At 40.7% G+C, this 23620-nt stretch overlaps 2 protein-coding genes across 2 annotated transcripts in view; both read right to left on the bottom strand.

The window, feature by feature from the left end:
• Positions 1–4708: 4708 nt before the first annotated feature.
• lrguk (leucine-rich repeats and guanylate kinase domain containing) lies at positions 4709–20050 on the bottom strand. Its single transcript, XM_070854090.1, has 20 exons — positions 19922–20050; positions 19296–19397; positions 19014–19095; positions 18800–18900; positions 18437–18518; positions 18070–18194; positions 16641–16784; positions 16121–16201; positions 15791–15877; positions 15534–15640; positions 14789–14908; positions 13937–14033; positions 11664–11777; positions 10468–10669; positions 9638–9751; positions 8912–9069; positions 8530–8618; positions 8109–8168; positions 5961–6082; positions 4709–5625 (listed from the first exon to the last, which is right to left on the bottom strand). The coding sequence occupies exons 1-20, from the start codon at positions 20048–20050 to the stop codon at positions 5420–5422; spliced, it is 2322 nt and encodes a 773-aa protein (XP_070710191.1). The 3' UTR covers positions 4709–5419.
• Positions 20051–22910: 2860 nt separating this feature from the next.
• The window catches only part of exoc4 (exocyst complex component 4), a 108822-nt gene continuing 108112 nt past the window's right edge, over positions 22911–23620 (bottom strand). The window contains exon 20 of the mRNA XM_070853856.1: positions 22911–23203. Coding sequence (XP_070709957.1) covers positions 22966–23203 — 238 coding nt within the window. The 3' untranslated portion in view covers positions 22911–22965. The remainder of the gene's footprint in view (positions 23204–23620) is intronic.

The following is a 23620-nucleotide window of genomic DNA, read 5'->3' as shown; positions in this document are numbered from 1 at the left end:
AAATGAGAAAGTGTGTCAGACATACAGAGGACTTAGTACACAAGGAGATTAATTACTGGTTGAGCTCTTGAGAGGAATGTCTATATTTCATAAACTCACTATGTACAGTAGAAATTTAAAGTTAATCAAAAATACTTTTAATGATATACTTTACAAAAGTGTCTCCCCTTTTGACAAATAGCTTTGTGATATATTTTGAAGCGTATCTCATCAAATCAAAACAGCCCATACATAAAAATAATTGTTTACGCTTTGTTTGCACCCAGAAGAATGTCTTTGAATAACAATGCTGGGAAAAAAAGGGGCTTAAAAAAATCTGTAACATCTCAGAAATAGCTTGTTTTTAAGACCTAGAAAGACTCATTTGAGGGGTCACTACTGTTAGCCACAAGTGTCTGATGTGTGTTTATATTGGGGAAGAGAAGTGCCAATACAATAAGCAAGTTTCTGCACTGTAACATTGTACCTAACTTTGTGGAATATGATCATTTTCTTCTGGATCTTGCTGTGTGTTGAGGTTTGGTACAAAGCCATGAAGTTGAAGGAATAGTTCAATATTATAGGAATTGCGCTTATTTGGTTACTTTGAGAATTACTGTACACGAGAACACTGATTTCACTTATATCTGTCTTTCAAAGGTAACACAAATCATCCTACCAGCACCTCTAAAGCTCATTAACGCATTACATCTTCATTGTTTAATGCATTTGGACAGAGCCATGCTATTGTTTCTGCCTATTTCCAGGCTTTACAGCAAGATAAGCTAACCCTTAAGGCTACAGTACTATATAGTGAGTGCTACATACACTACAAAATCAAATAAAAATTGGTAAATTTAATTTGTAGGCCAATATGTAAATCAATAAGGCCAAGTATGCTCTCTGTGAGACATCCTGCCTCTTCTCTGTATATTGATGAATGGCAAGATCCTTAGTATGCACTGTGTATTGATTATTGCAATTACACACGATTACGGTTCTATTATCCGCACTGACTGCCTTTAATTACACTAGAGAGCAAGAGGAAGAGTAAAGGAGGAGAGAGGGAGACAGTGAAAGTGAGAGAGAGACACTAGACAGATAGATAGATGAAGCGAGACACTGCACCGAACTAATTAAAACAGAAACTTTTTGTTTCAGCAAGTTGACAGGGAATGAATCTGGCAGGGAATTAATCTGTCCGCAGGGAACACAGTGAGGAGTTACACACACAGACACACACACACAGACACACACACACACATATAGGGAGGTGCAGTGCAGAGTGCCGTTGCCATAGTTACTGAGTGTGGCGCCACATCATGCGGCAGAGTTAATGCAGGGGTGTGTGTTTTGTGTGTGTGTCTTATTTAAGCTGTCATTATATCACCACCCTGACCTATTCCAGCATCCTCTACATAAGCGCAGAGAGAGAGAAAGGTTGCAGAGATAAATCCAGAGTCTTCCTGTTGAAATTGCTACGTCTTTGCCATTGGTAACAGCTTCCAATCTGTAGCTCTTGCCCTTGAGGTGAGGCATCATTTCTGCTTACGGTGGGTGATGGCATACTGGAAGAAAATGTTTGGCAAGGAAAGATAAGCACTTCAAGTCAAGGCCTAAAGAGAGTGTTCCTTTGATTGGTTATAAAGGGGAACATATATAAACTGGTTTATCCTGACAGGGCTAACTAGGTCATGAGTATTGCCATGTTGCTGTCAATGAAGGATTAGCCACTAATGTGTACATGTGATTAGAAATATGCACTGTTTGCATGTGTAAGTGTATATGCATCATCAGCGAAATGCACCAATGTATCAAATGTAAAAGTTCTCCTCACACTTTATTATATGATTATCATGAATTAACATGTACTCTGCATTTTAATGTTAGAGGCGGAGCTGATTTTGACTAAAGATGCATCGTGTTTTACCACCGGATATGTTTGGTGTTTCAAATTTTTACTTGCAGAATAACAAATGATAGCCGTCAAATCAATGTAGCGGCGTATAAAATTCTTACTGATAACGTTTCACTCCCTAATGCAGTGGCAGAAGTAGCATCAAATAGAAGTGAACTCACTTATTCTTAAGGACAAGCACCTTTGAACTGTACGTTCTTACAGTCCTTGAGTAACTGTACTTAGTAACTCTCCACTACTATGAGAGTCACAGAAAGAATGAAAAATAGAGAGTAAAGTTATGGAGGAGCAAGGTTCTGTATGCAGCAACATACAGTCCATCCAGCAAATGTCCAGTAATCAAAACAAGTCAAGCTCAAATCCAACACACGTGGGACACGTCCACTCTCGTTGTCCTCTACCAGGCCAATCAGTCTGTTTAAAGGACTGTCATAACAGATCTGCACACAAAAAATTACTGATGCAAGCTTAGAAGTAATGCCAGTTGTCACTTTGCAGTGTTATTGATTCACTGGCTGTGCTTCAAACCATGTGTGCTTTCCGCACACAGAAAATTCAGGTATTTTAAAAGAATTCACAAATACAGCCAAAGACATTTGTTCTGAACACTGGGGACGATCAAAGATGGAGAATATCATTTCACTTCTCCACGAAGGACGTGTATGTTTGAGCTTGAAATGAGTAATTGTGTCCGTGCTCCTCCCCCACACTGTGCACTCCACATGCGCGAACGTGAGTTACCATGTTTACAGCTGTGCTTGTAATATATTATTGTACTTTCATAGACTATTTTAAAGGTCCATTCTCAGCCTCATAACACTCCCTCTCTCCTCCCATCTTTTCACAAGACATTTTAAAAAGAAAACCTACAGAGAGGGAAACTAGCTGTAACTGCCTGTATCTAATAACAAATCACTGTCTCTGTAAAGCAGGGGTATAATTGAAAGCTCATAAGGTTCAATAATAATTGTGTCCACAAGGTCAGAGGGAAAAAGAGTGTAGTAACGGGCAACAAGGATCCGTGTCAAAGTGTGTAGATAATGAAGAAATAAAGCCCTAAGTAAGTCTATGCTTGATCTCCAAAAACTGTAATTCAACTATTTCAGAATGACAGTTTCAGCCAGAGCTTCTTCCTGTATTGGCACAGTGAAGTAGAGTGTGGGAAAAAGTCTGGCAATTTAAGAGTATCAGTATATTAAACTGCACCTGACAGCATGAATATAACTGAACACATTAGCTGTCTGAGGTAAAGCACAGTTTAGTTTAGCATAATATAACATAGTATAGTGTTGTAGCACATAGAAATACATGTAGTATAGTTTAGTTCAGTGTAATTCTAAATCACATACTGCGAAACTGTCGAATAGTCGAATAGATTCATGTTTTAGACAGACATTTCCTTGATGGGAATTAAACCTCCTATGTTCGTTCACACAGGAACATAATTATTCAAGACTGTAGTGCGGTAACCTAAAGTGATATCCGCTCAGTCATTCAAACTGACGTAGCACTAAGGCTGATTTCTTTTATGTCTTACATCTTACATCTACCTCCTCAGAATGAAAATATAGATTAATGCTTGTCCTTTCTGTAGCTAACAAATATCGCAAAATATTAATTCATAACATTGAGCACTTGAGCTTTGTTAAAATTGATTACGTGCTTGTGCATAATGTCTCATAACAACTCTTTCCTGCAGACATAAATCTTAGACGCAAGCAAGTCTTTGTTTCTCCCAGAAAATATGCCCTCCTTTTCTCTTTGGTGAAAAGTGCTGCTGTCTTGAGGAGTTATGTCTAGATGAAAGTGTGTGACATGTTTATTTTTTAGCAGCTGGTGAAGTGAGGCAAGACGAGCGGCTCAGCAGACAGTGCGGTGCGTTGTACACGCATATTGTATGCTGTTTAAACTTTCTTTGTTATGGACGATGTTTTGCAGTGGTTTATGGTGCACAGAAACCAGCAGGGAGAGAGAAATACAGCTGAGTGTCGTTTTATCCAGTTAAACATTGTGAACAAACAGGCTGCAGCAACTGTAGTCAAGCAATCTAACACTGCAGGCAGGTACGAAGACACAGCAACAGATGCAGAGGCATGAAAAATATATTGACAAGCAGAGACGAAGACACATATTAGGTGAAGATCGTCAGAGGATAAATATGAAGCCACATCCAGAATGACAGGAAGTAACATTCCTAGTCACTCATCTCCTCTGTACCTCATGTCATACTTGTCTTTAAAAGGCTTTGGTAAACCTTAATCATGCACAAAGCTGTATCTAATGTAATGCTAATGCACAGGGAGACAACATGTTAGTCCATGATAAGCTTTAGTAAGAGGTGCAGACTGCACTGCAAGTAGGTTAGACCCCAGGGGCCCTAAGGACTCTGTCTGGTTTCAAACTGCCAAAGAATTATGACAGGGTTGCAACATCTGCTGCCTGAGAGGAAGACAGGCAGTGATGGATGGCCAGGTGTGTTTTGTGTGTGTGCGTAGAGGCTTCCACATGTACGGCCCAGGAAACAGAGTATTCATACTGTACGTGTGCATTCACATGCACCTGCAAGCAGACTTGCTGTTAAATAAGCAATGCATACATCTATAACAGATGACAATTTCAATTTACAGTGAATCAAAAATGAACACTGCAAAATTCACAAACATGAAGGTGCATGGCTGTCTGCAACACACACGCGCACACACACACACACACACACACACACACACACACACACACACACACACACACACACACACAAACTGACAAAAACACACTAACTTGTTTGTGGTGGCTCATTGTTTAATACCTGTCAACAACTTCCATATGAACGCATTTCCAGTTGAATAAATAATCCCATCAGAGGAGATAAAGATTAATGATGTATTTATCATCCAATGACAAGAGCTCCAAGCTACACAGAAAAGATCAGCATCTAGATGCCAATGGCAAGTCCTATTTGATGAGATCACTGAACAGTGGGAAATATAATGCCACTTCACTGTCAGGGAAATGAATGCAACATTCATAAAACATGACGTACCACATACTTTGTAAACGTTAACTTTTCTAAGATGAACAAGTACCTCCTTTAGTCTAAAAACTGAACATGTTACTACAAAAGACAAAAAGAGCTGTTTTCTTCAACTCACTACAATATCTTTCATGACTGACAGGCACGCTCGTCGAGTCATAATGTGTGTCAACACTACATGCCTTTAGGCCAGTAATTCTGCTAAGAGGAAAAGCTTTGCCTATAATTTTACTGTAGTCACCTTATATATGGTCATTAACCCCTCAATTATCATGTATACAGTATATAGCAAGTGCAAAAGATCCAGACGTGTTACGGCAAGAGTGACAGATCACAGGAAAAGACAAGTGCTGACAGAGAAACCTGCGCTCAAGTGTTTGGATTGGGCGTATCACATCACAGTTTGTGTAGTTTGTAGTAAAATAGCAACAAACGTGTGGTTTTGTGGTTTGAATATTTTCAACTTTGTAAGATATGAGACACCTTAAAAGCTATCTCTCCCTGTCTACATCTCCCCCCTCTGCTGGGTTTGGGCTGGGTCTGGGTGAAGGAGCCGGACTGGGCACAGGGGTCTTACGCCCAGTTGGAATCGGTGGCAGAATGGCCTTGACGTTGGATCCGGGACGTCTATCAGAGGAAGGAGACACGGCCATGGCCAGCTGATCTGTGCCTGGACAGGAGGCTTCAGGAGTTTGGCCTGATGCCATGAGGTATGAAAGGGGAATATTTTACTTGATATAATGAAAGATAGAGAAACAAATATAGACAACGTAATACAGTCAGCTTGATTATCTTATAATCAGGAGTAATGGTTGGATGATTTACAGAATGTAAACTGAAATTAATGATGAAAGCTCACATGAAAAATACAGTTTGCATAGTTTGGAAAGTGTTAAAACTTAAACCATAATGAATGTACAGGGAAAAAATCTGTCTGAACAGCAGCTCCAAAATCTCTCCATTCCTTGCTTTCTACATATAACAACATAGATACACCCAAAAATGATTTTAAAAAAACAAAGCAATTATAACCTTTGAGTGTGTCCAAGGTGTGTCCCAGGACTGAGATATCTAGTGGCTCCACTAAGCCAGACAAGGCCCCGGCTGAACTGGGCACAGACAGTGCAGAGCCGGCACGAGTCTCATCCAAGTTGCTTGTGAAGGGAGGAAAAGAAGGGAGAGAGGAAAAGACAAACCACATAGGGTGAGGGGGAAAAGAGACAGGGAGGTAGAACAGGGAGGAAGAAGTCTGTGTAGTGAATGTGTGCACACAAACATAAATTAGGTTCTTAAAAGGACCAGTAACACAAAAACGTTAAACTATTAGAGTGAAAAGTTTTGCAAAAACTTGTTGGAACATCAAGGGGGAGATATTGACAGTATTTTTGACTGCATGCCACAATGTCGACAATGTTTTTGGGCTTAATCATTGGTACTCGATAAACAAACATACAGTGTTTGTCATCTCACATAGACTAGTGAAGCTGGATGGATACATGCACACGAAAACACATAAATCCTATCAGAGGAATACAAAAGGATCATCTGTTACAATATGTGAGACAGACAAAGGCAAGTAAAGACACATTCCTATTAAGAGCAGTGTAGACAGATGTCTGGAATCCTCTATAGAAATACTGAAGGGCTGAGTAATGCGAACAGTACATACTGGGTGTCACAGTCAGTCTCCTGGTTAACCCTCCTCTCAGTATTTTTCCACTCACCTGCCGGCCACTCCCACCAATCAGCCAACTCCCACAACCAGTTCCACTCACCTGATCACTCATTAAGCCAGTATTTAAGCCTTCACCACTGAGACAGAATCTTCTGTCTCAGGCTCTGATAACCAAGACATGGCTCACTTTGTGCCCCTGCCCAAGCTTCCCTCAGCCAAGGAGATAGATGAACTAAATGTCCTCCCTGCTGACATTGTCTCCAACCGGGGCCCCCAGTTCACCTCAATCTTGTGGGGCAGTATGTCATCTGAATTCCATCCCCAATCCACTGGGCAGTTGGAAGAGGATGAGCAAGGAGATGGAGACTGCCCTATGCTGCATGGTATCTCTGCAATACGCCCACCACACCCTGACCAGCTCCGCGACTGGACTCTCCCTGTTCCAATGAGTCTACGGGTTCCAGCCCCACCTCTTGCCCGATCTGGGGAAAGGTTTCCAGCCAACCTGTCTGGGCCTTCATCTGCTGCTGCAGAACTTGGACCCAAGCCAGAGCCACTCTTCTCCGCTCCTGACTGCTATGCCAAGACAGTCATCGATCCACAGCACTGACCTACCAGGCTGGCACCTCCCCACTGAACTGTCCTCTGTGAGTGAGCTCTCCTTGCTCCACTCACCGGCTCGCTGATCCGGCCTCTCAAGCTGGAATCCTGGGGTGTCCTCCAAACACAGACTCTGAACCAGATTGTTGTTCTGAACTGTATTCACCTGCTTGCCAAGCGTAATAAAAGGGAGTTTTCACTGATTTAACGTGAGCTGCATACGGGTCCTAAACTCTCCAGTTATACTGGGGGCAATTATCACTCACACTGCGTTGACAGAACTTGTAGATTTTCAACAAGTCTGAAACTTGCCCTCTGAGAACATGAACCCAAAGGCAACATTAATTCTTACTGAACATGTAGTATGTCTCTGCATGTATCTTAAATGTCCTCTTCTGAGGAAAGTAGTGCAATAAATTGATGCTAATTTGTTCAGGTGAGAGAAAGCTGTGTGTGCTATTGAATGCACAACACACACATGGCTAGTCAATGTCTGGCTGATTAAATCCATAAGTCTGCGGTAAGCCTGTTTGGTACAGTGTAAACATAGGGGAGTCACAAAGTAACAAAAGCTATAAATCAGAATTAACAAGTGAGTGCATTTGTGACTGGGCATGAGCCCCCACATGGCTTAACACCTATATGTGAACATATGTTGTGGAAATGGGTTTAGAATACTACCTAAGTGGTCTCCTGCTCCTAAATCTTTTTTTTTTTATTTCTCTTTTTCTCTTCTCTCTTTTTTCTTTTCATTTCATCTTAAATCAAAATGCTATTTCTATGAATTTAGAAATTATTATTATTATTTTATACAACTTTGAGGTATGTATATAAATATTCTCACACTGCAACACCTGTTTAACTGCATTGGTAGTGTGTCTGCACCTGTAAATGTGTATTCTAACCTGCTGTCCTCACTAAAATGGTTAGCCGGATCTTGATTCTGCAGTGATGATGGCGCGGATCTAAAGTAAACAGAAATTAGGACTAAGTAAATAATTCATCAAAAGAATGAATATGGAAAAGCAATTTCACATTCAGATTTTTTCCATTGAAATTTAGTGAAGTTGTGATTGTTGGCAGGTATAGCTTAGGGCAACTGAGAGGAAAGTGCCACTACACAAGCCCATCATATTAACAAACAGTTGAATTAAAATAATTTTCGGCGCCAACCACTTCACCCTCAAGGTCAAACAATAGCCCAAAACAAACCATCAAAACGCAGTTAGGACAAGTGTGCCAATTAAACAAATTTGGCCCAGCAGAGAGTGCCCACTTGAAATTAAGCACTGGAGTGCAGTGGAGTGCGTGCTACTTATAATGAACCTTTTGAAGAGCTGGCTGTAGACCCCTGGACTCTTCCCCACTATAGCCTCTCTCACCAGCTGCTCACGTCTCCTGATGGAAGCTAGCTCCTGCAGAGAAGAGAGAGGGAGGAAGGTGAGAGGAAGGGGAGACTAGCAAGGTTTGCAGCTGAGAAACAGGAATGGGAAACTGACATGGAGGGTGATTAAAGGGGAGAGTTGACAGGGGAAAGTGGGGCAGGGGAATAATGATATATGGCAGTGAGGAAGACAAAAAAGCCAGCATCTTGTTAGGAGATTGAGGATCATTTTTCCATAAATTTTATACAGTCTAGATGTCTATTTAACATTCACTTACAAGCTTCATTACCAATAAATTTTTCATCAGACATCTTGTAACTCACAGCAGGCCTCTTCTTAGGGCTGAGCTCTGCCTGGATCTTGGTAAAATAGTTTCTGTATGATGGATCTGAGGGGTCAAGAGCTGTGGCAGAGTGTGATTTGAATGTGCCTGATCCTGACCTCGACAGGGGTGAGGGTGGCTTCCCCTCTGGATCATGACCTGAGAGAGGAAGACACAGATACAGTATATCAGAACTGTGCACTACTGTATAAGATGGTGTGGATGCATGCATGCAGAGCATGAAAACAGATCTACAGGCAGAATTATTTTTCAAGTTAGACACCACCAATTTCTTGCCAATTTAAAGGAGCACTCCAGTAATTTCGTACTGCATTTCCTGAAGGACTGATTGGGGCAAATTAAAAAAGAATGTTCTAAACTGATGCAGTATGGTCCAAGATATCTTGATGTTTAGTTCCTAGCACGTCAAGTTACTAAAACAGAGAATTTTAGACATCCTGTGATGTAACCATTAATATCTTGTCATTTGTATGGTCATGTCCGGACCCAATTGGTGTCACATTTTTTCAGACTTCTCCAGAGACAGATATTGTACATCTGTTTTCTCAGGGTGAGTAATTCTTCCTGTCATTAGTAAATTGACTTTGACATCTAAAAAACTGGTGGCCCCTCACGGCTTCAAAAAATGTGGCTGTGAAGCTGTGAGTCTGCTAATGATGATCTGAACAAACAACAGATGATCAACAACAAACAAACAAATACATACCTGTAGACATGTTTTCAGGGGATACTCTGTTGTTTTCTCCTTCCTCCTGCTCCTCCAGCAACAGGTACTCCTTCAATACCTGTCTCAGTGTCTGATATGATTCTTCCCAGTCATCTACTCACACATCAAAGAGCACAAACGCACACACAGCACCAAAAAAATAAAATCTGGTTGCGAATACAGCCAATAAATCTCCCATCAAACAGTAATGAATCAAAGACATGGTGATGATGACCTTAGCGTAATGAGGTGCTAGCTAGCAGTGCATAAAAGTAATGAGGTTCTGCACTCTCTGTATGTTTATCTGATTAAGAAAACAGCTAACATGTCTGAGTGCTTTCATGAGGGAAAGATAAACACAGCTATTCTGTGGCAACGTGTAGTGTATGGATTTTAGTGAAGTATGGTAATTTATCCAAGGCTACACCAATGACACTTGCACATTCTGCGCTAAGCCAGGGTAAGGCAAGATATTTTTCGCTCCTTGAGCCATTTCAGTGACAAACTGCCTGTGAACAGAACAATCACAGCAGAGACATCCAAATTTCTCACTTACTAACATCATATTCAAAGGTTGAATAAGCAGAAATAAAAAAATATCTCCCCTGGGAATCAGTTAGGTGTTTTCTTAAAATAAAATGGATCTCATTAGCCATTTGAGGTATTACATTACCATTATTTATTATTATACAAATGAATATTATTACATTTATTAATACTTATTATTAGTCTCTGTAATGCACATTTAAAAAAAATAGATTATATATATAGAATATAAATAAAATATATAAAAAACAATATTTCAATGACAAAGTGCTTCCTTGCCGTACCACAGGGGATAACATTATCGAAGAATCCCAGTCGCTGCCTGTTGATACTGGCATAGAGCTCCATACGTGGCACCACCATGTCAATCTGCGCTTGAGTATAAAGCCCACGACTTTTCAGGTGGCTCATGTACTTCTCCACCTTTGTGGGGATGAGCAGGATGTAACGAGGCTCAAAGTAGCTGTTCTTCAGACTGAACACACCCTGCGAGGACAGACGAGCAGTTTGTAGTTCTGTTCATTGCAACTTCTATACTATCTGAACAACTTGACTTGATCCGCGACTCAAATCCACTGGCAACACACAGAAGGGTAAGAGCAATTTAACATTCCATATAACATGGACATAATTCTACACTGTCCTATCCTGAATCACTGAAAATATTATTAATTAGCTTTCATTCCAATAAAGCTTGACTGTCTGCCCCATGGGTTCAAAACATAACATCTTGGAAGTACATTTTTTTCCACTATTTAATATTCTAACAGAACCAAACAAATGTGGTTTGCAGCTGTTTTATATAACAGTTTTAGAACAGAAAATCTTATTTTTCCAAAAATTATTTGAAGCACAACAGCTTCTTATCATGTGAGATGTGCGTTAAGACTTCCTGGGAGTGTCTGTGAAGAGATGGTGAGGGTAAGCACAGAAATGAGCCTTTTTAAGAAGTATATAAACATTTAATGAATTGTTTAAAGCACATCGTAATGTAGTTATAAGCAGATATAGGGGCATTTTTAAGTATTTACTAATGTAAAGGATTCAACAACTATTACAACTTCTTCTATAGAACTATTTTATATTCTTGCAGCTACTATATTGTCATTCATCATCTGTTTATACACCAGCATTCACTGATGGACTCCCACAGAAGGAGTTGTTGACAAATACATTAATAAAAATGTATACCTGCTTACAATGACTCTAGTGTGTAATAAACAATCTTTTACCTTTTGATATACTACCCAGAGTAAAGCATTAACTGTATAACTATAAGACATTTAAGGATAAGAAGTAATGCTGTTTGTGAGGAATGCTTATTTGAGTTGTTATTTCTTTGCTTGCACTTTAGATACATTTATGTTCTATGTTGCTGGTAGATTAACCATCTCTACTGCATGGCAGTCTCCTGGCTTTATTGACCACATATGGTATAAACCTGCTGGATGTACTCTAAGACAAGAGTTTCCATATGTACCTCTAGCTCCATATGCACACAGCAGGCGAGTCCTTCTCTGGCCGCATCCTCTATGGTGTCTCTGGTCAGACCATACCTGTGACCTCCGTACTGCATGGTCTGGATGAACTTACCCTAGAAGAGAATTTCCAGTTATAAGGGGAAAGAATGAGAGAACATTTTAGTGCACCGTTTTATTGCCCCAATATTCATCATGTTACCGGTTATGAGCAGCACTTTATCCTCTAATACTTAACATAAATACACAACCTAAGCATGTTCTGTCAAGCTTAACAACCTGAAGTAATATGGCCACCTGTGAACTGAACGTTTGACCTGGTGGTCAACACAAAAATCTCCCTCTTTGTTCCTGCTCACACATGACCTCTGACCTTTTGTCTGCCTGCTTTAGGGACAGTTTTATTTGAACAACATGATTTATAACTCTCAACAAGCTTATGGCTGAACACATTACATTTAGTGAAATGACTAAATGGTTACTGACTAATAATTACTGGTTTATGGTCTCATATTCTGACATATAAATAAAACTGAAACTAAATGTTATGATTCCCATGAAAATGGATCTTGTATGAATTTCTGTCATTTAGTAAGTGTTTGCACACATGCAATTTTTGAGTATTAGTTTTTAAGTGTTGTTTTGTTCTGTGACATTTTATTGGCTATTCTGTCTGTATTACTGTGGTTCACAGCAATTAGAGAGCACAGGCTTTGTAAAATCAAAGTTGAAACTGGCTTGTCAATTAAATGGCCACATGTGGAGCGAGTAGCAGTAAGCAGTCTGCCAGCAAAAATGTTTCCACCATAAAATAGTCTCTGTCCTCTCTGCCTTATAGAACTGCATATGCTATGAAAGACGGTATGATATAATATTAGTGTAGAGAAAACTCATTACCAGTGAGCAACTACATTTAAATTTAGTTAGTTTTAACTGATAATTCACATAATATATACTATGTGTATGTTTCATGGCCCTGAACCTTCCTAAATAGGCCACTGACAAGCATTCAAACACTACAAACATGATTCTTGTGATTGCATATTACCAGACTTGGATGCTATTTAGACAGAATTGCACAGCAGGTGTTCAATGTGGTTACAACACAGTAAGGAGTTTAATAAGTACGAAGAACTGCTGATTGGGGTTAATTTTGCACTACAGCCACAAGAAGCAGGCTCAAGAGGTTATGATTGCATAGTTCCTGAAAAGCGCATCTGAGGGGAACTGGGAATGAAGAAGAATAGGGCAGCTGACACGTGAAAGGTGACAGCATGAACAGTAAGAGAGGATAAGACAAGTAGCTGAAAACAGAAGAATGGAGGGGGAAGGAGAAGAATGGAAAAATCAAGTGGAGCGAGCGACAGACTGTAAAGTTAATCCAGTCCATTTCCTCTGTCGGAGTAGACAAAAGGCATACATTCCAGCATCAAAGCCCTCGCTGTGTAAATCACTACATGGCCCAGACTGCTATCCATCATCCTCCACCACTGTTACATAACAGGCAGCTTGACAAGAGGAACAAGATGGAAAACAAATGTGTCCAAGACCTTCAACCTCTGACCTTGGCACCCATTTTTCTGACTATGAAAAAACTGTCTCATTTCAGCATTTTTTTTATCTTCAGAGCACACAGCACACAGTTGGTGTGATGAATGAGATCCACTTCCTGCTGATTAATGCAAACACAAACTCATAATGCTAATAAAATTGGAGTCTGGCAGTGGGAGAAAATGTGTATTTTATGGAATTTTGACTAATGTCCGAATGCTGATGATGTTAAAACCCATTAACTCTTGGTGTCCATGTCAGTTATCTTGGATTAATATTCATCATTTGCATGGCAAGCATTGTAGGAGATGCCGTGCTGAGTCATCATCAAGCAAAATTAAATTAATATAACCATTACACCTTCTTAAAAAAAGCTCCATTCAAATCAATGTATCTTTGTTAAATGAAATATCAGTCAGTATAAGTAAAATCAATCCATCCAAGTAAAATTAATTATCTGAGCAACTCAAGTAATTATTAAAAGTTAGTGAATTCAACCTGAAATGTGCTGAATGGATCAAGGACACTAAAAATACTTTTCAAAACCCAATGTACATTTAATTAATTTGAGGTGAGTACTTTATCTGATTGCATGATTTATGACACTAAGTGCAGATTATTTTAAATGCAAAACTCAAAATAACCTTGAAACGTGTATTTTGTTCTCATATTCTCTCTACAAGAGTGTATGATGTACACCAAACTTAATACCAAGCTAACGCACCATGTGAATCATGTTCTGAAAATCTTCCTCGCTGACAAAATAGTAGTCCATTCCATTCTCCTCTCCAGCGTAGGGCCCCCTTGTGGTGTGACAGATTCTGTGGAAATGGACACACACACACATACACAAGGTAGAGAAACACTCAGTCTGGAGAGTTCATGTGACATATCCAGCCATAAAATATATGAGGTCCAAGTTTGAAAAAAGACAACCACTAACAAAGTCCAGGAGGCAAGCTATAAGCTAGGGCAAGACCCTGTGATTTTCTGGAACGTTTCAGACAGTAAAAGCGATCACTGGGTGGTCTATTTTAATAAAATACTCACACGCCATATATGCATTGAAGGAGTTATTGGTCGGTGTAAATATCCCTCCCCTCCATGACGAGATCACCTTTTGCTAGGACAAAACACTAAGAAACATGGGGCCAGATCTGCAGTGCCCTAAAATGTATTCTTCAGACTAAAGCTAATATGAGGCTTCAGTGTTCTGAGTACGACAATCTGATTGGGTATTTTCCAAAGTTTCCTTGCTTAGTCACCGCGAAGGGATACGTCATGTTTGCTGCATTGTGATGAAAAGGGGGATGAAAACTCTGGCAGTAAATCTACATGTGATGACCAGCAAGACAAAGACACAATTCTGATTGGATGACACAGAGCTCTGAATCCTCATAGGAGCTTCAGAGACTTAAATTATTTTGGCATTTTGGCAACAAACAAACAGCAAATTTTGTGTCTAATTTGTAGTAGTGATACAACAGGATCACTTCAAAGGTAGCCTTTCTTGGAAAGCTTTACTGTCCCCAGTACTGTCCTCAGTATGTGGCATGTGATGTCTGTAGAGACTGACCCATAGGCAAAGTATTCGCTGAACTCCTGACACAGTCTGTGAACCAGCTCTCTCTTCCCACAGCCTTGAGGACCAGTAAGGACCAGCATAGGATATGGAGAGTCTGCACTGGGAAAAGTGCTGTTTGGAGACACACACACATACATACACAGGTTTCTAACAAACCATACAGGTACATTCTCTCTAGCCAAAGATGAGCAAGAGCAAGTTTATTAAACCATGAAGCCGAAGCCAAAACCCAAGCTGCTCCAGTCATTGCCACTATAGTCAATATAAATGGGAGCCTTGTGGGCAATATGAATGTTCTCTTCCTAGAAAGCACAGAGGAAAATGGTATATTGACTGTAGCTGCAGCATTTTATTTGCTGATGATGGATGTTTTCAAAAAAGTGCTGATGCGTGAACTAATTTTTTCTTTTAGAGAGTAGATAATATGAGCAGCACACAAACACTGCAGATAAAATGCTGCTTGTGTTTGAAAACAACTTTCTTGATAGTTGATTTTATGAGTATTTATATGTTTATTACTTATCAACATATTTAATTGTACATCTTCACTTCCTAAACAGTGTTTCCCGGCTCTTCCGTCAACATTTTATATCTTTTTCCTTACTACTTCATTGAAGGTAATCAATAGTTAATGTTAAATCAGCTCTACCCACTGGGTGCTTGTATCTTAAACTTCATATTCAATAACAAGGCAGAGGACAATTAAAAAATCAGGAGAGAAACAATTTGCACCGACCTGTCATAGACCACCTGGGGCTGCATCAGCTGATACACCAGGTGGGTCATGTGATCCCTGGCTGCCACCACATCCAAAGGAGGGTCATACTTGTTTATAGATGACACCTGGAATTTAAGGTTAGTAATCAAATGGTACATACTGTAAGCGAACCCACACCCATGAACAACAGTTAATCATGTGTTTTTGCAGTTCAATTTGAACAGTCCTCTGGTCATGATATTGACAACACAATTAATTATTATGTTTATTGATACCTTTTCTTCAGCGGTGACTTTCTCTTGGTCCAGCATAGTCAGATGTTGAAGGAGGAAAACGACTGCCAGTCTGTAATCAGGTTCCTCCTGCCAAGTACATTCACACAGCACATGTGATGATCTATACTCACAGCACAAACTTTTTCTGAATACAGTAAACAGAGGTGTCTGGTAAGACACCATCAAATTTTAAAAGCCTTGTACAGTTTGAGCGATTACAGGCTGGGTACAGAGTGATGCGGACTAGATGCATGAAAGTGCACCAGTGTCATGCACAGTATATCTGTGTTCTCATAGTCGAGTGCTGTGGACAGTAAAGGGCTGGGCTACCTGCAGCGGGTTTTCCAGCAGGTTGAGGTCCCTCAACAGGAAAAGATCATGAATGTGTTTGCACTCCTGAATTTCACGAATCTGAAACAAAACCAAAATTCAGGCTGCGGAGTTCCTGTGTTTCTATGTAGTTATCAAAACTAGAAACTTGAATTGTACTGTGCTGCAATCTGCTCATCATTTTGTGGACATTTCATGTTCTGTTAAAACTCTGCTAGTTGTACTGTTGTGTGTTTTGATTCTATAAGAGACACTTAACATTTACCTGCTCATACATTGTGACAATCTATGCAACGCTAAAACTAAATTAAAAGAGATTTTCCAGTACCAGAACTCCAGATTCCCTTTATGGTACATGTACTTTGCTTATTCATCGAGTGGGCTCTTCCTATTTTCAGTAAATTTGTGGTGCAAATCTTGACACTTTTTATCAATAAATTATGTTAGTCACATGTAAGATTTAGGCTGACATATCTGTGCTGTTAACCAGTTCTTTCTGAAGGTTCTCTCTGATCAATACCAGGTTTTTTTCCAGATTGATGGAGCCCAGTAGGTGGAAATTCTGGAGGCCAGACAGACTGGTGATGCGGTTCAGAGACAAGTCAAGAACCTGCAGACTCTTCAGATTCTCCAACCTTTCAATCCTTTCCAGCTGGTTTCCCCTCTGGACGCAGACAGGAAAGAGGACACAATTACAGAGGAAAGCATATGATATTCATGAATATGCATGCATACATAAGTGGCTTCCAACCTGCAGTTCTCCTCCATGTACAGTCAACGATTCACACTAATAAATATTAAGGACGTGCCACGGTTGCTCTACAGGGAGCCTGAACCTCCCCTCAGTATTCAGATGAGTGGCAGGTCTGCTTCTCTCTAAATCCTGACAGGTGAGGACTGACAGCCAAACAGCTGGCGAGGTGCTAGCGCAGCACGCTAACCAACTAAAGAACCAGACCTGGGCACTCCTCCCTTGTCAGCGTCCCCAGCCTGTTTCTCACTCCATTCCACTGACTAAAGTTGTTATCTACCCGTCTGGCCACACCTCACCCTGCTCTTGCCAAGCATGTTGCCTGGCAGAGAGCTGCTGTCAGCGGGGGTGGGTGACACCGCTGGTCCCCTGAAGCTCTAGGTCGGTGCTGTGATGGGCTGTGAAACAGGCTGGCTGACAGGGCTGTGCTGTTTAGGGAGGCAGAGTGTGAGGAAGAGGGGTCAGGGATGGGATTAGATGGATGTTGGATGGACAAAGTATGCACGAGTGTGTGTGTGTGTGTGTGTGTGTGTGTGTGTGTGTGTGTGTGCGTGCTGAACTTGGTCCAGGCTCACTCAAACACCAACAGCAGGTCCCCAAGCAAAGCTACAGACAGGGTCAGACACAGCCAGACCGATGGCTGCTGACAATGAGGAAACACTGATAAAGGACAGAGCACGCATGCACGCACACACACAAACGTGCACACAAGCAGAGAGAGAGACAGTGAGGGAGACAGAGAGGGAGACAGAGAGTGAGAGAGAAAGAGAAAGAGAAAGAAAGAGAGAGAGAGAGAGAGAGAGAGAGAGAGAGAGGGAGAGAAAAAGCCTGCTGTTGGACCATATGGTGATTCTCGAACATGGGGCCAAGGTTTTACTGAATGTAAAAATGCGGCCAAAAACAGAGACATAAAGAGAAAGACAGAGGGGGGAGAATAGAGAGACAAACAGAAATAGATGATATTTAGCAAACATGAGGTAACATAAATGCAATAAGACCAACTCCTACTGTGAGTGTGTAGATACTAGACAACACATGAACGGACGCAACCTCCTGCAAAGCTATGGAAGTATTTCCAAATGACATTTGTGTTTAAAATTAATTTTTGTAAGCTTGTGCTCGGGTGTATTGAATGTATGAATGTTTGTGTGTGAATGTGTGCTCATCATATTTCTAACTGTGATGGAGCTGGACCCACAAGGCTGAGGTGAGTGAGAGGCAGACTGTCCAGGCCACTGATCCTCGAGATCTTGTTGTGTGCCAGACTGAGATGGGTGAGCTTGCAGCATTGCTCAAGACCGCTGATCTCACGGAAATTGTTGTCTGAGTACGGGCACGTTAAGAAAAATACCCAATGGAAAAATGCAGTTGACCATAATGTGTTTGTATAAAGTATATTTTTATAGGCACTGTCATATATAGGCAAAGAAAGATGCAATACGTGTTTAAACGCATTTTAGTGAGTGTGTAACTGGCAGAGAAAGAGGCAAAGACAAAGACAAAGGAAGTGTGTCTGTAAGTTCATGTGCACATGGATGAATTTAAATGTCTCTCAGTAAGGATACAGCCCAGATCCAGTTTACTAAGAGATGAATAGGCTGACAAATCCTTCATTTTTGTCAAACGGTTGTAGGAGAGATTGACTTCCTGAAAAAAAGCAGCACACTATTAACCAAAGTCAGAAAAGTCTACAGTACATCTCACCAAAGAAATTATTCAACTGAATCCATAGAGAATGGGAAGGAATTTTCAATTTGCTAAAGTTCACTGTCATTCAAGGGCAGTTAATGCCTTGTAAGCACATTCAAAATGACTACAGATGGGCTATGGAAATCTAGGTCTATCATGAGGGAATAACACGAGAGAGTGAAGCCCAGGCCAACAATCAAATGTGGTCTCATCCTGTCAGCTCAAGGTTCCTGCGTTACCTTTAGAGCCTTGGGTGGCTGGAATCCAAAGAAGTTAGAGATTTCATTGTGAGACGCGTCTAGGATGACGAGGTAGGGCATGTGGCTCACACAGGATAAATCTGGCAGTTGAGAAATTGATTAATTTAGTTGATCAAAGTGTAAAGAAAGACCCACAAAACTATTATAATTGCTGTAAGAACGCTTAATTAATCTGTGAATGAAAATAGGTCACCTTTAATTTTGTTATGCGGCAGTTCCAGCTTTTGAAGATGGACATAGCTGCATAAAACTGAGATGTCACTGAGGTCGTGACTCTAAAGTAGGGAGAAATACAACCTCGGTTAAACTAAATGTGCCTCCAAATTAAACTGCAGAGAGAACTGTCAACATAACAACAACATAAATGTGAGTGCTAATGGACCCATCAAGGATAATTTGTCTCGATAAATCAGACAGTCAACATACTTGAAAGCCACAAAATGCCAAATGATGTCAGTGTAGGGAGGTGTCTTACGGGCAGAGACAGGTGGTGGTACAAGTGTTGCAGCCCGGTGCCAAAGCGTCCGAGGTTGGACACACAGCTGGAGACCACCTCAGCAGTTAAAACACCATCCTTCTGTAAACATAAAAACATGCAATTTTGTATTTTATTAGAACAGTGAAGCTTGCACGCGTAGTCCTTGTGGAATTTACAGCCGTGCAATAACAATGCAGTTGCAGGATTTGAAGACAGATTTGGCTTGAGGCTGCTACAAGCATCACCTAGTGCTCACAGCTTCCTGCCCTTAGAGGCACACATGCACATATTCATGCAACACACACACACACACACACAGATTACACTTAAGAAGGATGCACACCACTATAATTCCTCTTAAAGCGGCTGTTGCAAAATTTAAATAATCAACCGTTTGACCTTGCTGTGTTGTTTGACTTCCCCAGACCTCTTGCGCAAGATTACCTGCTTCACCTGTTGTATAACGGAGCAAATATGTAGATTCAAAAAAAGACTCCATATTTGACACAACGTACATTTTTGTCATGATAAACAGTACAATGAAAGAAATGGAAACTTATTTCTACGTATGAAGACACACTACATGTAAAGAGTTTTATCAGCTACGCTATCCCGCTGCTTACCTCCATCTCTCGGGTTTCTTCCGGCTCATCGCAGCTGGGAGCCTCGGCAGAGGGAGCGTCATTGAGGGACCCCTGGGGGCAGCAGCTAGGCGACTCCGAGGAAAACTGCTGACTCGTTGTTTCCTTCATGTCATAATTAAAACAACAAACTCTAGAGTGACGTATAAATAGCTAACATGAGGGGGAAAATGAGATAAATATCCGTGTTCCGGCTAGCTACTAAATTAGCTTTTAACACGAAGCGTTCACCGTCGTCGCTGGGCAACGGTAAAACAAGTGAGAGGTCACAGGAATTGTGGGTGATGTAGTTTCCTCGCTGAGGGGATGGGGAAATAAATACAAATCTGGAGAGTGAGATAGGAGCACATCCAAATCCTGACACAGCTGTTGGGCAAGACATTTAGAAATTAAAATCATTCACAGAGCCCACTTTTACACTATCTATTTGACATGCATCTTCAAAAACAAAAAATGGTTTTACCGATTTATTATTCTACTCTGTTTAGAAATGTAAAATGAGATCTTTGTTTCTCAGCTAAAATGTTAAACTGTATGCCTCTGCCCCTACTGTGTTAACAAACATTATTGATACACTGAAAGGTGTAGAAAACACAAATAGCCTCCATTAATGTTTTGTTTGAGTTTTAAAAGACTTGTCAATCAACATGGGACTTAATCTGGTTTCCAAGCCTCTATTTTGAATTTCACCCTTTTGTTACATTTGGATATTTGCTGTCAGGGCTCATGAGACACAATAGAGCTTATAACACAGTCTGGCTTTGCAAATATCACACTGTGCCAAAAAAAGAGTCCAACAGATTTCATGTCCACAACACAAGCCTTCAGGCAGTATGTCGTCTGTGTTTATTTTTCTGATTCCAATATGCTGCACTTTAGCTCTTCATGCATCAAACTGTGTCACGCAGCATCACGTCACACCTGTCAGGTAGAGTACATCCTCTAGTGTTGGTTTTGGATCCGTCCTGCTCATGTGATATAAGGCGGTAAAATCTTGGGTGCATCAAAACAGTGATGGACTGTGCTGTCATGTGCAGAAGAGGTGTTGCTGCCTGCATGAACTCCTGTCAGCTGTACTTCCCAAATGGAAAATATGCCTGTTATGCAAGTGCACACACACACAAGAGAAAACACTGTGCAAAACACACAAAAAAAGATTGGAATTTGAAGGATTTATTTTTTTTAAGTGTATTAGTGTATGCACTGACAAATCATGTGTGCTTGATTCAGAGAAGACAAAAAATCCAGTGCAAGATGACACTCGACAACTAGAGGAGAAATCAGAACAACTTGCTCATGACTAACTCACAATTCAATACAATCTGACTTGAAACATTGAAAATTCTCTAACTGAACTATGTGCAAAATAAAGGTCCATTGCAAATTAAAACATGAAATAGAAAAGCAGATGCAGTAAAAAAAATTAACCCCTTATTACATTTTACATATTTTATTGATGAATAAAATGCGTGGATAGCGGGAGTAGTTTGCATTTACATTTATGGAGTATTGCCCTATGCATGTCTTTTAGACTAGACAGGATTTTGTGTGTGCAGTGTGGTAATGGTATAATAGTAACTGTGTCTGACATGACACAGTCAGTTAACATTGTATTAAAGTTTCCCATGTATAACATTACAAAAGTAGCTCTGAAGTGAACAGCTGAATGAGCAGATTTTAGATTTTACACCAAGTGTATGTTTCAGAGTGGTAAGCGAACCCCTCAGCAGCTCCATGGTTGTTTTCCCATCGATCCCAGCCTATGTGTCATTATGATGGATTGCTCTGTGGGCTTTGGGGAGACCAGCGCTGGGCCCGCTGTATTGACAAGGCTCCCGTTCCCCTCTCCTCCTCTCGTTAAGTACTTCTCTCCCAAGTTAATGAACTAAAAAACAGGGAGGGCTGCAGAGAGGGAATGATTTGTGATCGTCTCTTGAGTTTAAATGTTCAGTTCACTTTAAAAAAAAACTTGAGCATATGTGGTGGGAACGTCAAAATAAAGACTCAAATTTGAATCGTTGCAGTTTATAGAGCTACTGTGACTGAGAAAAGGTATTCCTGCGGACATGCCTTAAAACACAATGTGCAAGTCATTCCATTGTGGTGTGCTGAACTTGAAATCTAGTGTTTGAAATAAGCCTTGTCCCTGTTTTATGGAGGGCTCAAACTGAAATCAGCAAAAATATCTTCATTACTGAGTCTCTCTTGGCCAGTTTGTAAAAGAAGTTAATCAATTCACTACTTTTGACCCTAACTGCACAAGTTTACAGCACAAACTATGAGGAAAAAAAGACAGATAAACAGATTTTTAACAGCCACAGATATGATACGATTCTCAGCTAGGGGAATCTTTGGGGACCAACCCAAATTGGCAGCAGGCGGAAGATGTGGCCTCATTCAGACAGTCTAATCTGGCATCTGTTATTGCAGACAGAATCAGTGGACCCATGGGGCCCCCAGGAGAGGAGAGATAGAGGTGTAATTGAGAGCAGCAGTTTAGATCTAATAGGAAAATGAGATGAGATGGCGCCTAAGTTTAGGTGAGTGTCCAAGACAATCGCCTTTTATCTGGAGCTGGAGTTATGGTGAGTAGTGGACTGCTTGAGACGGAGCACGAGCACCATCTCCCACACAGATCATGGAACTAGACTTGTTTGTGTGTGTGTGTATATATATATATAGATAGATAGATACAAAAAATATGTGTCAACTGCTTCATCCCATCAGGCAAAATGAGATGAAAATGACACACTTTCCATCAACAGATTTCACACATATTATGATCTTGGTCTAAAGGAAGCCTCTATTTTGTTTTCTAAACCAATTCTTAAATGTCCCTTCAGTCTGAGTCTGTATTCATTCATTACTTTTGCATACATGACCCACTTTTCTGTTGCACATGTTGATTTCAGAGAGGTCTGAAGGGGTTGAAACATAAATTTGTTGGACAGAGGTTTCTTGATTGGGAAACATTCTCTTTCACTAGACGTCATCAACCTCCCTCTGGACCGTGCCCTGTGTTATCATCACACTGTAGTGATCTTTTTGTCCTTGGTGGCCTGTTTAATTGCGGCCTGCTCACAGATGATCTCCTTCAGCCTCTGCAGACGGATGTTTTGGGTGCTCAGGTCCCCTACACCTGTCTGGCTGCGATGGAGCAAGGACAAGGCATTGATGTACTCCAGCTCTGTGTAGCGTACGCCCTGGTCCACCACCAGATTCAGCAGCTCATCCGCAGTGTTGTACAGCATCTCATAGTACTGCCTGAATGGAGAAATATGAGGAATGGAGTGAGAGAGAGAAAGTGACGAGAGGTTATGGATGAAAAAAGAAATGAGTAGAGAGAGAGAGAGTAAAGGAAAGGACAGAAAATCGAGGGGAGGCAGGGGAGGGAAAAAAAAAAGTTAATAACACTTTATTTTCCTTTGTTTTGCATTATTGAATCAAAAGGAGCAACAACAACAACAACAAAGGGAAAACACAAAAGCCAAACTAACTGCTGTTGCTGTCAAGCCCAATTTCCTTAAAGAGGACTTCAAGGACCTCACCCTACCGCCACTGGGAGCTGCAGGTAGAGGGAAAACATTCACTAGGTGCAAACTACTGAGACCATTTTAATGAGACCCTGTTGATGGAGCCAAAAGAGGAAGGAGGTGTGTGTAAAATTAATAGCTCTTTAAA

This window comes from Pempheris klunzingeri, chromosome 22 (assembly GCF_042242105.1).
Source record: "Pempheris klunzingeri isolate RE-2024b chromosome 22, fPemKlu1.hap1, whole genome shotgun sequence".
Lineage (NCBI taxonomy): Eukaryota > Metazoa > Chordata > Actinopteri > Acropomatiformes > Pempheridae > Pempheris > Pempheris klunzingeri.
Note: the sequence above shows the minus strand (reverse complement) of the source record. Positions and strands in the feature narration are given on the sequence as shown.